This window comes from Neofelis nebulosa, chromosome 9 (assembly GCF_028018385.1).
Source record: "Neofelis nebulosa isolate mNeoNeb1 chromosome 9, mNeoNeb1.pri, whole genome shotgun sequence".
Lineage (NCBI taxonomy): Eukaryota > Metazoa > Chordata > Mammalia > Carnivora > Felidae > Neofelis > Neofelis nebulosa.
Window position 1 is genome coordinate 119,879,126 of NC_080790.1, and position 16,058 is coordinate 119,895,183.

The 16,058-nt window shown below is 47.6% G+C and overlaps 1 protein-coding gene across 2 annotated transcripts in view; it reads left to right on the forward strand.

Annotated features, from left to right (window-relative positions):
• Nucleotides 1-16,058, forward strand: part of CTNNBL1 (catenin beta like 1) — a 162,090-nt gene that overhangs the window by 126,389 nt on the left and 19,643 nt on the right. For both annotated transcript variants that reach the window (XM_058685552.1, XM_058685553.1), the window contains exons 12-13: nt 6,888-6,985; nt 8,989-9,069. In XM_058685552.1, the coding sequence (XP_058541535.1) occupies nt 6,888-6,985; nt 8,989-9,069 (179 nt within the window). The remainder of the gene's footprint in view (nt 1-6,887; nt 6,986-8,988; nt 9,070-16,058) is intronic.

Sequence of the window (16,058 nt, forward strand, 5' to 3'; positions counted from 1 at the left end):
TAAAAGAGAGGGTGTTCTTCATTTCCTCTGCAGACCACGTGCTGTGTTTTCAGTCCTGCAGCGAGAGCAAAAGGTGAATGATTACCCAGGCCGACTACATTTATTTTTATTAAAAAGTAGGACCCTCTCTGCTTATGGACGTCGTGTCCTTCAGCTTGCTAGTAAATAGCCACTGCCCACCTTAGGGCTGTCTGCAAGTCTCCCAGAACTTCTATTATTTGGCTTTATGGGTAGTCGCACAGAAGAACTTTATTTTCGTCTATCGTAGGATTAAAGAGTCTGAGTGGGGTTGGCCTTACTCCACTGTAGGGTCAGAACAAATCTTGAGTTATAGGAGATAACCCTACCAGCTAAGAACGTCAGGCCACCTAAGTCTCTGTTTTTCTCAGCACAGGCCAATGAGGATGGTGCAGGCAGACCGAAACATGTTCGGTGGTAGGCACGTGATCAGGATGTGGTATGGAAGGGGCTAGGTGGTGATCTATGACAAGTGCATGGGTGAGAATCTCCTCTGAGATTCTTCTTCAAGACAGCAACTCTCAAGTGGATGTCTGTTGGGTGCCTATTATGTACCTCGCTCGCTTGGCATAATGGATTTAACAGATGGAGGGGATAACCCCACTTTACAAACAGGAAAGCTGAGACTTAGTGATTAAACAGTGTGCCCGTGGTTTAATTTAACCAGCTAGTGAGTGCCAGCATCAGGATTCAAATCCAAGTCTGTCTGATCCTAAAAGCCCCGCATAAGGTTAATTAGTTAATTTACTTGTTGGCCTTTCTGGAACAGGGTCCAGGAGTTGGACTTCTTGCTGTACCCATGTGTCTTTCTCAGCTGTGGACCACTGGTCGGCCTGGTTGTTAATGGGCCTGTCTGTGGGTAAATAGCTCTCCTCACAGAGAGAGGTGTTGTTTTAACCTCTTGGGATTTGGACCACCCTTTTTTAAGAATGAGGATGGGAAATGTCACCCATCCCATCCTTTACAAAAACGGTGAACACTGTGGGAGGCTAGTTGGAGTGACCGCCACGGTGTGGTTTGTGCCGTTCTGGAAAGACCTCTGATCTGGATATACTAGGTCATGGGTTCTTAGCCAAGGAGCCATCCTTGAGAGATGGGAACACGTTGAAATTCCCTGGAGATGTTACATTTGTGTAGATATTTTGCAAAGGATGGCATACATAGGGTTCATCGGATTCTTAAAAGTTTCTGTCATGATTTTAAAAGAAGATAAACTGCACATCTAGATTCGAGTGGCCCACAAAGGTACTTTTGATCCGAAGCAAATCACATCCCATATCAGGGTTATTGCTTCTATACTTGAAATTCCAGTGGAGTTGAAACAAAGATTTCTGATTCTTCTTCCGGCTCTGAAAATTACAGAATCCTAACTGACCCTAGAGAATCAAACTTTTAGTCCCCTTGCAGGTACTGAGGGGTCTGACCCATTGTGTCTAATCACCCTTGAAAGTCCCTTAAAGAGATTTGAACTAAGGAAGAGGGCCCAGGACCACCCCTCTAGGCAGTTTCACTAATTAGGGTCTGAGGCTGGCAGTTGTCTGACTGTTGAGCAGGGCACTGGCAGCCAGGGGCTCACACTGGCACAATTTCAGTACCAGCTCTCTAATACTCCACTAAGACCCCAACCTCCCTACTTAGTGGCTTCAAAATGTAGATATGCTTGGCCTCTCCCCTCGGGAGCCTTGTGGATCCCTTTAATGTGTGTGTGTGTGTGTGTGTGTGTGTGTGTGTGTGTGTGTGTGTGTGTTCTGTTCTCCCTGGGCCCTGCCTTAGAGGTTGTTTTCTACAGTGGGAGTCCCCACATCCACCCCATCTGCGTTGACAGCTCCATAGCCATCCTTCGCCTCCATTTTATCCTGTCGAAATGACAGAGCAGCTGAGCGGTGCTGGCCAGCAGATAAACCTGTTATCTCCCCTGCTCTCTGTGCCAGCAGCTCTCCCCATCTTCTTGGTGCATGAAAAATTGACACCACCTTGGGCTGAAATCTGTTCCTAGGGAAGCTACATTTATTAGGGGCTAATGAAACTGTGTGTGTGTGTGTGTGTGTGTGTGTGTGTGTGTGTGTGAGAGAGAGAGAGAGAGAGAGAGAGAGAGAGAGAGAGGAAGAGAAAGAAAGTGTAAAACTTGGGGTGGCTGAAGTGTTTTCCTGTCTGGCAGGCACCAGCCAGCCACAGCACCCGGAGAGATAGAAGGTACATAAGCAGCTTCAGGTCTCCTGAAATTGACAACCTGTTCTTTACTTAGAATCCCAAACAAATAGGTAAATGCCATTTGTTCTTAGTATATACCCCTGCAGTTGATCAAGATCTCTCCTGCTCCAGGCTGGGATGAGCTATAGGAATGCATGCTAATATGACCTAGTGCCAAAAAGCTTATTCTGTGTATTACATTTTCCTCTTTGAAAATTACAGCTCTGATACCTCACCGTTCCGCCAGCACCCCACCCCCCGCCTCGCTCAGGTATACAGAGAATGGTCTCTTGTAGCTCTTCCCCGTCCATTCAATCAGCAAGAGTCAGAGGGAAAATTGAGAAGTTCTGGTTCAGTATTTGCAGAGCTGCCGAAAACCCAAAGTCTCTTCTTTATTTGGAATCTGGTAGAAACCGCTTCTGGAAAGAGTAATTCAGTAAAAGAGAGGAAAGAGGGGTTGTTATTCATGTCTTACTCCATATGGCCTATTGCTTCGTTTTCCTCTCATTAAAACTGTAGAGTTTTTTTTAAATCCACATTTACATAGTGCCAATCTTTTGGACACAATGAGTGCCACATGAAGTACATTGTCAGGCTTTGCATGGTTTAGTTTCTGGTCTGTTTTATCTTTCATCTATAAAAGCTTTGATGTTTACCTTTTATATGTGGGAAGCATATAACAACATAGGAAGGAAGCTTACTGTTTACAGTCAGGCATCTTAGGTTGAAACCTAAGTTCCCACCACTGACTGAAGGACATGTACCTTAAGTCAGTTAACTAACCTCTCTGAGCCTTGGATTCTACATTTACAAGATGAGAATAGTACCTTTCTCACAGCTTAGTAGTGATGATTCAATGAGAAAATTGTGTATAGACTCAAATAAGCCTACTGTCATAGATAGACAATAGGTGGCAATTATTATTGTACCCTACTTCTTGCCAGTAGGTGTTTGAAGCCACTTACAGCGGACGGTCTGGTGGTACTAAACCTTAGGTTTGAATAAGAATTTGTCAAAACACAAATTCAGACTGGGGGAAATATTTGCAACATACATGACAAAAGGATAATGCTCTTCATTTACAGACAGCTTGTAGGAATCAAATTGGCAAAGGATAAGGCCAGGCAGTTCACCCATAAAGCAATACAGGTGGTCAGTAAATATCAGAAAAGGTGCTCAACCTTGTTCGTAACAAGAACAAAAACATGCTAATCAAAAAAGATCCCATTTTTCACCTTCCATGTTGTCATAATTTTTAAGTTGGACAGTATCCAATCTGAGCGAGGATATGGGAAAACAGGTACTCTTTTATAATATATATGTAATTCTGCTTCCATTCTCCGTGTGTGTGTGTGTGTGTGTGTGTGTGTGTGTGTGTGTGTGTGTACACTGAGAGTGGACATAGAATTGGTACAACCTTTTTGGCAAATAATTTGTCAGTGTCGTTTGACACATGCAAATAGCTTTTGACTCCCCCAATTCCACTCTTAGGAATTTGCACACGTGCAAAAGTGTATTCCTTACCAGAAATAAAAGTATACTTGCCAGAATATGTGCACATGGATGTTTATTGCTTCATTGTTTCTAATAGCAAAAACAAACAACCGAAAACTGGAAACCACCTAAAGTATTAATGATTGGGTGAGGCACTAAATTATGATAAATAATGTCAGTGGAATTCTAGATGGCCATTAGAAAAAAACTAAATATGTGCTGATATAGCAAGGTATAATATTTTTTTTCCTCTTCTCTGAAAATGTACACAAGATACCTACCTGTAGGTTTTCTTCCCCTTGGGAAGAGGAAAAGGGTAGTGAGAGGAGTTTGTGAAAAGACAGATATTAAGTGTTCAATAAATATTTGTTGAATACATTTTATACCTTTGTGTATGGTCTGGTTTTTACCATGTGCGTCCATTACTTTTGTTTTAAAATCCATTGGTGGAGCATGGAGGGAATCACTAATAAGGCAGTAAAAGAAATTGTTTCCCATAGTTGAGCATAAATTCATCTTTGAGCTTCCCAGTAGCCAAGGCAAAGAGGGAACCCTGATAAGCACAAAAAATTCATCAGGAAAGAGAAACATCTTCCTAATCTTCATCTCTAAAAGGACTAGCTGCTGAGGGTTGGTCAAAACTCCCAATTTAGTCTTGTCCTCCCCAGCTTAAAATTCGTGAGTAGATTCTTGCCACTTTTCTTCATGATCCAACCTCTGCCACCTAACTGGCCTCCCCTCTTCCATGTGGATATGACAGTCCATGCACACTGGCCTTTGCATATATTGTTCCTTCTGCCTGCAGTGCTCTCTCCTCTTCTCTACCTGGTCGTCAGCCATGGCTGTTGTTTTGGGCTTTTAAAAGATTTTCAGTTGTTAGTTACCTCCACTGGTAATCCTTTTAGGTCAGATATCCCTTATCTGTGCTCCCCAAGTCCCCTGTGCCTACCTCAGCGATGGAACTTGTCACACTGTACTGTAATTATTGTTTTGTTTTCCCCACTAGACAAGGAGCTCCTCAAGGTTAGGGATAATGTGTTGATTGTTTGGGGGCCCTGAGCACCAAGTGTTTGCCAGGCACAAAGACCAGCAAGTGGTCAGTGAATGACTGAATGAGTAAGCTGAAGTTTGAGTCCTGCCTGTTTCGCCAGTTAACTAGCTGTGCCAACAAGTGTTTTTTGAGTAGGGGAGTCAAGGAGAAGCCTCACTGAGAAGATCACAGCTGAATTAAACTGGGTGTGAAGACTGAGCCGTGCGGATAATCTGGTGAAGAGCATTTCGGGTAGAGGAGACAGCAGGCACAGGAGCTCCGGAGTAGGAGCGTGCCTGACATTAGAAGCAGTGTTTAGTCTGAGTGAGTTGGGGGCCATCGGAGGGTTTTATACAGAGGAATGAGGGGATCTGACTTTGGGTTTTAACCTAAAGGATCATTCTGACTGCTCTATGGAGATTAGGCCAGGGCGGGGCGGCGGGGGGGGGTGGGCAAGAGTGGAAGCAGAGAGACCCCCACAAGTAGGCTGTTGAGTATTCTAGCCAGGGATGAGGGTGATTTGGACCAAAGCAGCCACAGTGGGGGCAGCAGAAAGAAGAGGTGGGATTCTAGGTATGATGTGAAGAGAAAGCTGACAAGGTTTCTTTCCTATGGGACCTGTGAGAAAAGAGAGAGAGAATAAGGGACATCTCCACTGTTTTTGGCTTGAGGAACTGGAGAACCTGGTTGCCATTAACTAGGTGGAAAAGACCGTGGGGAACAGATCTGAGGAGGCAGATCGGGAGTTTGATTTGGGACATATTCGGTTTAAAGGAGCTGTTGACAACCACGTGCAGAAAGCAGGTAGAAAGGCAGACACGTGAGTCTGTGTTCAGAGAACAAGACTGGCCCGTAGACCTGCATTGTAAGTGGTTTTAAAAGCCGCGGGACTAGCATGGGGCTTCCCAGGGAAGTGAAGGTAGGTGGAAGATAGAATGCCAACCTACTCCAGCATTAAGAGATTGGAGACATAGGGGCACCTGGGTAGCTCAGTTAAGCGTCCAACTCTTGATTTCTCAAGGTTCATGAGATCAAGCCCACATTGCTCTGTGCTGACAGCACGGAGCCTGCTTGGGATTGTTTCTCTGCCTCTCTCTCTGCCCCTCCCCTGCATGCGCTTGGGCGTGTGCGTGCGCTCTCTCTCTCTTTCTCTCTTTTTAAATAAATAAATGTTTTAAGAAGAGAGAAATCAAGGGCATGAAGAGGCAGGAACACTTCTGACATACGTGAGGAAAAAACAGACTCAGTCTGTGCTATGGTAATTGCCGACCTGTGGCTTTAATGAATAGTCAAGTGACTTTCTGAGAATTCAAGAGAAGTCTGACCTGTGAAGATGTTCTTAGTCCCTCTCCAAATAGAATATTTGTTGCCCACACGGTGGGCATTATTTCAGAATAAACCTCACTCTGCCATTTCTCCACGACCAGACTTCTGCTGCCTCCTTTTCAAGGTCATTATTCTTGATTTTAAAAAATTCTTTTTAAAGAAAAGAATCTCTTCACAGCTAAAGCCTATAATATACCCTTCAATTACCCTCTTCTTCCCAAGGTAGAAAAATAGTAGCTCATAATAGAAGCCTGTGGGTTATGTGAACTCAAAAAGCATTGTCACCATTTTGAAGTATTTACTGTCCAGCTGCTTTCGAACTTGAAGTAGGGAGTTTTAGTTGCACCAGAAGTGGCAACCCTGGGACCCTATCATATTTCTTGCTTAATTCTGGGATGTTTACTTGGGGAAAGTATAAGGTAATTTGAGAATATGATAGAATACATTTTACTTGTTCTTTATATACTCATCTCAAAGCTGATATTCATACTCTGTTCACAGGTTATTTCTGCAAATGGGAGATTAGTTTAAGGTTCTGTTGTGGACAATAAAAATCAATTCCAGGCAGACTAGAAATTCTAACTTAGTTTTGATTCACTTGCTCAAGTTGTCCTTGAGGATATCATCCTTTTGAATATGTTTCTTGTGCAGTATGTGAAGATCAGTTCAGGTTTGCAATGACACAGTTTAGGTTCTTGTCTTATTAATCAATAGCGGCAGTCAGGGAGGCCTACTTACTCCTCCTCCAATAGAACCAGGGCAGGCTTGGAGAGAGGTAATAATTACTGCTCTGATCACAGCATGTTCTCTTTTCTCCTTCCCAACCCAGAGCATGTCTGTTCGATCCTGGCTTCCCTCCTGCGGAACCTGAGAGGACAGCAGCGAACCCGGCTTCTGAATAAATTCACTGAAAATGACAGTGAGAAGGTGGGTGCCTGCTACACGGTAAGGAGGGGCCCAGGGCCGTCAGGGCAAAAGGAGTGCTGAGCTGAGCTCCTGCCCTAAAATACCTTCTCCAGCATTGCTTTGGGTCTTAGAGGTTGTTCTGGTGACTCTGCCTGTCATCTCCAGATACATCCGTCTGGGCACAGTAACACCTTAGGGTGGCAGCAACCAGCACCTTAGGAAGATTTTTAGACCCAGGCAGAGTGGGTTGTAATAGGATTTGGGTTAAGGGTTGCACAGCATGGCAAAGCGATTAAGAACATAGCCTCTGGATTCCGACATCTGGATTTGAACCTGGTTTTGCTCTTTTCAAGATGTGTGCCACTCTGAGCCTCATTTTCCCTATCTGTAGGATGGACACATTAATTCCCATCTTGAGGAAGAGTCAATGAGAGGAAGTTTAAATGAGTCCTTACTAGGTGGTGGTGATGGAAATGAAGGCTCCGTTGTGGACATAAAGAAAGGGTTGAGCCTGTCCTTAGAGGGACTGTGGAACATGGGAATGGTCACGTAAATGAGATTAGATAGATATTATGTTGTTACCTAGTGTGCCGTACCAAAAAAAGATTTTTAACAGTGATAGGGCCCACCATCTATTTAAGGATTCCTGTGGATTGGGTCACTCAGCAGGTCCCTTACGTTCTTTGTATATTCTCACAACACCGTGTGGTTTACCCTTTGTGTAGGTATTGTTCACATCTGCAGAAGAAGAAGCCGATGCTTAGAGTCATGTCATTTGCCCACGATCACTCTCTACGATGATCCCACCACTCACTAGTCACAAGTTAGATCATTCTAGATGCATAACATTAAGGACGAAAGTCCCTTTTATTACATGCAATAATCTCGTTCCTTCCCCCCGTCAGGTAAGGCTGAAAGTTTGTTGTACTTCGGAGAGAGGTTTATGACTGTCTCTCTGACCGGTTTTTCCAGCCTCACTGGCAGCATAGCATGGGGAAGAGGCCATCGTGAAGTCAGGCATAGAACACCTTAGCAGTCATGTCACCCTGGTGACATTTAACATCTGTGCCTCAGTTTCTTCATCTTTAAAATTAGGGTCACTGTCTGTCTCTCCTGCCCACATTCTCAGGTTTTTGTAAGGTGTAAGGAAATAACGGACACGAAAATATTCGCTAAACTGAAATATACAAGATCTTGGGGGTGTCGGTATTATCCAGAGAGGGTTTGGGCACGGTCCTCCTGGACTCTGATGCCGTGTTGAAGCACCATCTGCTGTTAACCAGTGTAAGCTCTTGAGTAAATACCAGGGTTGCCAAGAGCCGTGGCTGTGCCAGCCTAGTAAAGAGACAGGTTAGAAGTCTAGGCTGGTTTCACAGTGTTTGTTCGGTCTTTTGGAAGTCTTAGGCAAAAATGAAACTTTTTCAAACCCACTGAGTGTTCCTCAGACCATGTTTGAAGCATGACTTTTGCTAAGTTGAAAACTGATTTTTAAGTTCTCGCTGAGCAAAAGTCAGGGCCTTTTTGTAAGTTGCTGAAAGAGTTTTTTTTTTCTTGTACTCTCTTCTGACTCGAAAGCAACTAAAGAGATTTTACGCAGACCTTTTTAAAAAAAGATCAGCTCTGGGGTAGAATCCGAACATGAAAGGTTTCAGTTGGAAAAAAATTTCTGTAAAGTTCTAAGTGAATGTCAAGTATGTAACTTCAAGCTCCTTCTCTTTGCGAGAAGGGACTGGAATTCTTATTTATTTATTTATATTTAACCACTTGAATTCGCGGGAGCCCTGGCCAACCTGGAAACGCAGCCTCCTTGTGGGACTAGGCCTGCATTCAGACTGCATCCGCCCCAGGGGTCTGCTCGCTCTGCCCTGGCTCTTCCGTCCATTCCTGCTGGTTTCCTACGCAGAGCTCGTAGCCGACGTCGGAAGCAAGCGGTAGAGGGGCCTCCTGTTGGGAGGGGCTCCACTGTTCTCTTGCCTTGGTGTGCTTTTTCCTTCTCACTCATGTCTGAAACATCTCTCTTTCAGGTTGACAGACTGATGGAGCTGCATTTTAAATACCTGGACGCAATGCAGGTGGCCGACAAGAAGATTGAAGGGGAGAAACATGTACGTATCCCTGCCTGTCTTCTGCCGGCTGTTGACTTGCATGCCGTTCGGGTCTCTTTGTACCTTCTCTCTCCCCGCGGGACAGGCAAGGGCACAGGTGCCACCTACCCCCCGTGCCACCTGGCCTGGTGTTAGCATGGAGCGGATGACCGTCTGCCAGTGGTTATAACCGCTCTTCTAATAGGAGTGGAAGTGCTTTCGGAGGAAGGATCCCTGTCTGACCTGGGGGTCTGGGTGATAGCACGAGTACCCCTGACACGAGCAAAGTGCAGGGCTGTGACTTGGTACCACGTTGGCCGAGCTGGCAGAGTCTGTCTTAGTTCACACTCCTGCTGGCTGCTGTAGTCATAAGGGGAGCACCCGAGGGAAGGGTGATCTCAGGGGATAAGAACTGGAAAGAAAGTCTGAGGTCACTGAATCCAGATGAAAAACTAGAGACCCGGAGAAGGGAGACCCAGAGGCACCGCAGCGGAGCCTGCGTAGCAGGTTCCAGCGGACCGACCCTAATTTCTTCCGCTGGCAGCTGCTGAAAATGAAATTTGTTAGGTTTTTGTCTTGAGGGACTGTGTTTGCTGTGCTGGTGTCCTGCCTTCCGTACTTTCCACCTGATTCCGTTTTGTTCTCTGCCGTCTCTGGCCTCTGCCTTTCTCATCTGTCTCCTTCACTGGGGCAGAGACTCTTGTCTGTTGTTTAATGTCGATCTGTATTCTCACCCCTGCGAGACATTCCTCAGTCTTTGGTCACATTGCAAAAGGATCCTTTCCTTGCTTTTTTCAAAGTCTGTAATAGACTTCACTTTCCTTGTGATCTTGATTTGCCGTATCACTCCATTCTCTTTTCATTCTTCTTGCCTTAAAGCGCACTTGAGGCTTTTGACCCTCACTGGTGGGAGAGTCAGTTTCAGCACCTGGTCCCATCGTGTTGGGACAGTCCGGCTGCGGGGCGGGCCGTGTGCACAGGGACTTACACTAGCATTTGCCCTCAAGCTAGGCCTCAGGCCAGAGCGAGAGCTTGGAGGGGAGCCGGTGACCCTGTTGTCTGTCCTGTTTCTCTTCACCCCTCGTATCTACCCCTCCCTTTTTACAAAATATGCACCTCCATTTATGAATGCCAGTGGACAGATAGCTGTGGTTATCATTCTTGTGATTTGCCTAAACCTAGTAAGTCCTCAGATGTTTGTTGATTGATTGAATTGACTGCCTGGGACATTCTTCGTTTATACGCTGATACTACTGCAAGATAAAAGGCCAGGACTGAATTCTGAGGCTGGACTTCAGATGCCAGCATGTTACGCACGCAGTTGCTTCGTTCCACCCTCCCACTGCCTTTATTTTGTCCTTTGATTGAGGTTTCCTTTTGCGTCTTTTCTTCCCTTTCCGGTAACTTGTGAGGATGGCCGCTTAGTGACTATTTAAGTGCCAGAGTGATGTCTTCTTTTTCTTCATCTGAATGATAATTAGAAACAAACTGAAATTTCCCTGGACTTTTGGAGGGACACAGCCATGAGACAGTTAGAACTCCAGCTCTGGCTGAAGACCCGTGTTACCTGCTAGAGGAAGTTTTCAGGGAGAGAGAGAGCACCTGGGAGTCTAGAGACCTGGAATTTTAGGCAAGCACCGCCTCTCAGTCCCTGCCTGGCCGTGGCTCGTCAGACCATGCTTCGTGTAGCCCGTTCCTTAACTGAAATGTAGCAGCAGAGGTGACCTCTCAGGTCCTCCTCTGCTTAAAGTAGTGCCTCAGGTTCAAGTGAACATCCTCTAGGGACCCTGCCAGCTTTTAGCAGCGGGGTGGAGGACAAGCAGAGTGAGAGGCTGATCAGTGACCGAACTGTCCCGAATACAGAGGAGCAGTGGCCTCGGAGAAAAGGTTGGTGAGTGGGGAGTCGCAGGACCCCGGGTTTGAATCCCAGCTCTGCCACGTCCTGGCTCTGAGACCTCAGACAGATGAGCTGACCTCTCTAAACTTTGGTTTTCTCATCTGTAAAATGGAAATAACACTTCCCTCTTGGGGTTGTTATAACACTAAGCATAAAGTATATAAAGCACCTTGCTGAATTTGGAGGAACCGTGGCCCCTGCTTGGTGCTCCTAGCTTCCTTTGCAGTCCTTGTCAACTTTTAAGCTAGTCGGGCAGTCCTTTTCCTGAGGGCATCCCCCTTGCCATCTGTCCCGGAAGGAGTCCCCCTGCCAGACCAAAGTTGGCACCGTCATCTACGTCATTTGAGGGGAAGCTGGAGTAGACGTTTTGCTGATGGAGACCGAGTAAGCTGCTGGGCGCGAGGGGGGGCAGCTTGTGCGCGGCCGGTGGGAAACTTGGCCTGCTTCCCACCAGATTATCTGTTATCAGCATTGAAGAGGGTGTGAAATTGATTAGCACCGACGGAGAGTAATTGCTGCAGCCACTCTGCCCCAGCGTTCACCGAGCTTCTGTGTGCCACGGGCACCGGGGCCCCTGCCATTCCCTGACAGACCTCTGTCTCCTTGATGCCAAGGCCGTTTTGCTGGGCACTGGCAAACATTCCAAGGCCATTAGTGCCCAGCAGCCTCGGCGCTGCGCAGAGAGACAGGGCGGGGTGGGGGGCGAAGGATGCATGCGTGAGCAGCGCTCTCTGCCAGCACTCCGGCTCCATCCTGGCAGATGCAGCCGCCTCGCAGGTGGACGGTGACTCGGAACAAAACGACCTCCTTTTCACCTCTCCCGCAAGCAGTCTTCACTCTTAAGTCATGAGCAATTTGCTGCCTCACCCCACCCCGTCTCCATTAAACTTGGATGTCCTACACCCGTTGGGAACTCAGCAAATATTTGTTGACTCGAATTGAATGCTTATTTCTCAGGCATTTGATGACATTGACCGTTAGATCAGTAATGAATAAATATCTCACACACTTCGCCAAGTCTGCAACAAAAAAGACCTTAGATAACAGGGTCAGGTATTGACCCAGATACTGGGGGTCAGGTATTGACATTTTTAGTGTCTCAGAGCCCCCTTCTTCACTGCAAACTTCAGACTTCCTTGGGCACAGTGCAAATGGCCGTGGTTTGCAATTGACCCAGATTCACTGGAGAGAATCCAGTTGTTGGGCAAATACTTCTCAGACGCCTGCTCTGTGCGAAGCACTGGGCTAGCCGCCGGCAGGGGTGAGAGTCAGAGATGCCGGTGGAAGAAGGGGCCCCAGGGGCGGCGCTGCTGGCGAGGGCCGGAGGCCCTCGGGGAGCGGGGAGCAGTCGGCTGCTGCGCCTAGGGGCACCCTCAGCTGTTCCGCGCATGAGGCAAGACTTGAGCCGCACTTGAAAAGATGGGAGACGTGTCAGGCATATCCAACTAAAGAGGAACAGGAGCAGGAGGGGCAGCGGGAAGCCAGTGGGGGGTGAGTGGTAAGTTAAACCACAGGAGCCCAGGATGAGAAGGGGGAGCATGGGCTTTAGAGCCCGACTTCTTTCTTGTTTCTGACTGGACAAACAGCTTAAGTTCCCTGCCTTATTTTCTTCCTTGGTGCTGTTTTCTTTTCAAGGTGTGTGTCCCAACCTGTGTACTTAGGGGAATTACAAAAGGAGGGATCTGGCGAAAGCTGAAAGCTGATTCACAGGGTTTGGCACATAGCCGGTGGCCAGACAATCTTCCGTTGTCTCTTTAAGGCCCGTTTGCATCCCCATCGCCCCTACGTGCACTCACATTTTCCGACTCTCCTAGCGCAGCGAGATTTTGCATGATCGGGGTGCTCCCATTTTGTTAGGTCCTCTCCTGCCACTGTGCACTCCTTCCTGCCCCACAGCCTTTGCATTTGCTTCTCCCCTCCGTCCTGGCTCTTCTCGTGTGGTGCTTCCCTCCACCTTCAGGTCTCAGCCTGAATGTTACCTCCTCAGACAGGTTTTCAGTGATCACCGTATGTAAGCAGCACCCCCATCCCCGGTGCCTCTTCACAGCCTGTCATAAGTTATTTGTTTACTGTGTCTCTGGTGTTGTAGTCTCTCTCGTTCAGCATATTCTCAGGACTTACATAGTGACCGACATGCAGTAAATGAAGGACCGTTGCTCCTGAGATGCAATTAACATTTGTCCTTGGGTATGAAGGAAAATTGAGGGTCCTAGGTTTTTTCTACATTATTCCGTAACTCTCATTTTCTTTTTCTTGACTCTCATTTTTAACCCTAATTTTTCTTTGCTCTATAATTAGCCCCATCATCCTGGGTGGTTCAGTCAGTTGAGTGTCCGACTTTGGCTCAAGTTATGATCTCACGGTTCGTGAGTTCGAGCCTCATGTCAGGCTTTCTGGTGCCAGCACAGAGCCCATTTGAGATGATCTGTCCCCCTCTCTCGCTGCCCCTCCCCTATTTGGATGCTCGCTTGCTTTCTCTCTCCCTCTCTCTCTCCCTCTCTCTCTCTCTCTCTCTCTCTCTCTCTGTCTCTCTCTCAAAAATACATAAACAGTTATAATTGGTCCCATCATCAAACTTATCTGACATCCGTGTAGATTCTGTGGCCTACTGTGGCAGAGTTCAACAAGGTAAAATCCTCCTACTTAAGAGTCTACAGGACAACCTGGTAATTCTACACAAATTCGGTTCGAATCGCATTCCTGCAGTGATTTGTGACTGTCAAAGACTTCCACGTCGGGCACAGTGACACGCTGCTTCCATGTTTTGTTCTGCGACTGTTTGATTCCAGGGCCACAGTGTATCTGGAGTTGCCCTCGGGGCTCCTGGTTACAAGATTTGACCTGAACTTTTAAAGGGCATGCAGTTCTTAGACTCTTCTGGTGAGCAGCAGTTCTCCATGATCTGTAAATATTCAGGATGCTTGTCTCAGCAGATTTCACCTGGCTCCCCCAACAACACAAAGCCCAGAAAATACCGAGATCCCTGGTATTGGAAAGTTGTCTTGACTTCTCGTTGGTTCCTTCTGGCTTCTGTTGGTTCAATGTACAGAGACGCCTGGCTCCTGACTGTCAGAAGTGAGACATAATTATATAGGTACTGGCAGGGATTTTAAAAGAGGGAGGAGAGCCTTGGAGAGAGGTTTCCCTTTTTTAGTTCCTGGGAAAATTATACTCAGCAGGTTTATTCAGTAAAGTGTTCTCACCACATACTTTGCACTGTAATGACTTACAAATTGCATGCTAATTTTGCCACAGTTAAATCATTCTAGGCTTTATCCTGGAAAGAGAAAGATGGACTCCTTGTAATGAAACAGTATCCACAGGACTTGATGTGTGAAACAGACTTGGGCTATTTCTTTAGCATTTGAAACTCCTTTAAGGTTTTGTACAGAAGTGGGTAGAGCACAGGAATGCATGCGTGGGGTACGTGGTCCTAGAGCACTGGGTAAGGATATAGACGGGATAAGTAGGAGACCGCCGTTGGTTCTTATGCTAACTGTGCTGGAAGCTTCCGGGACATCCTTAAAAAAGGAGAATCTTGCTAAGAGTTCCTCTCGGCTGTTGTTTAAACCAGTTCCCAAAACTTTCTCCTTGAATGTTCGGTCCATGAATTTGCCAGAACACAGCCGACGGTAGAAGCCCGTGATGGTGGGGGAGGCTGTGTCCTGGTGCTTTTTCCCGTCCCTTAGACACCCACAGACTTAGCCATATGCCTGCTCATCCTCTGTGGCCCCCTGCCTGCCCCCTTCCCAATCAGTCATCCTTTCTCCCTACCCCCGGAAGGGAAGTCAGAGGGGCTCAGTTCTGGTCCTGTGCCCCTGCCACTTGCCTCGCGGTGTGGGCTTGCGCACGCTGGCTTTTCTCATCTTCCCTGACCCCCGGTTTCAGTGGGTTTGTGGGCTCCGCCCTGCCATCCTCACAGGCTTGATGCGGGCCTGGTAAGATCAGAGCCACGCACTGGTGACTCCCCAAGTGTCTGCAGACTCTCGCAGACTCTCACAGCCACTCGCACAGGACATCACCTGTAGGCTTTGTGGCTCAGTGAGTCCAGAGCCCAGTCTGTGGCCCTAACTGTGTATCACCCTCCCCCCCGCCCCCCACCGTGCCAGGGCCACTCACCAGTTTAACCAGGTCAAAACCTGGGCATCATCCTCTTCCTCCTTTCTCTCCTCCTCCTCCCACTGCGCATCCATCGGTACGGTTTTACCTCCACCCTCTGCCCAGGCTCTTCGTGCTCCCCTGTCCTCACCACTGCTACTCACACTCGGAGAGCCAGCATCTTTTCTTCCTGTGTTAGTGCCGCAGCCTCCTCACCGACCAGTCTCCCTGCAGAGGTCCGTCCTCTCCGATTCATTCCCTGCACAGTAACCAGAGATTTTCCTAAAATTACAGCACGTTACGGCACTCCTCCACCCAGACCCAGGACACGCTGGCTCTGCATTACCTGCAGGCTGTGCTCTAAACTCCTCCCGGGCCCTGCCTGCCGCCCCAGCTGCAGCCCTCACCGCCCTTCCCCTTGGGATGTGCAAACGCCGTTCTGTACCGCTTGCGCCTGCGTGACCTTTGCTTCCTCCAGCCTTCTGCTGTTTGCCCAGAATTCCTCTCCATGCCATCTTCCTCACACCCCTTCCCTGCAACTGGCTTATTCCTCCGTATCCTTAAGAGCTTTGGCAGAAAAGTCAGTCCGTAAATGCATGTTAAATGTGTCCTGTGTGCCAAGCGTGCTGCTCAGAGTTGCTGAGCCGGTTCCTGCAGAAAGCCTCCCCTGCCCTCCTGGCCCCACAGGGGCCCCCAGGGCCCTCGGGGCCCCCTGTGCGCTCCAGCCTGCACCACACAGACCCGCATCTGGCCTCTGCTTCAGTTTCCTCATCAGGAAAAGGAGGGGAATGATCATACGTATCTTGAAGGGTTGCAGGGAAGATGAAATAAACTAATACGTATAAATCACTTAGAATAGTTTCTGGCACGAGGAAGTACGCCGTAAGTGGTAGCTGTTATTGTAAGTGTTTTTTGGCCTGTATACTTGTCACTGTCTCCCTCTAAAGTTAAGTCTTCACAAGCAGGGACCCATCTTACTTTCTCAGCACCCCCAACAGGATTGTTCTTCTCTGGC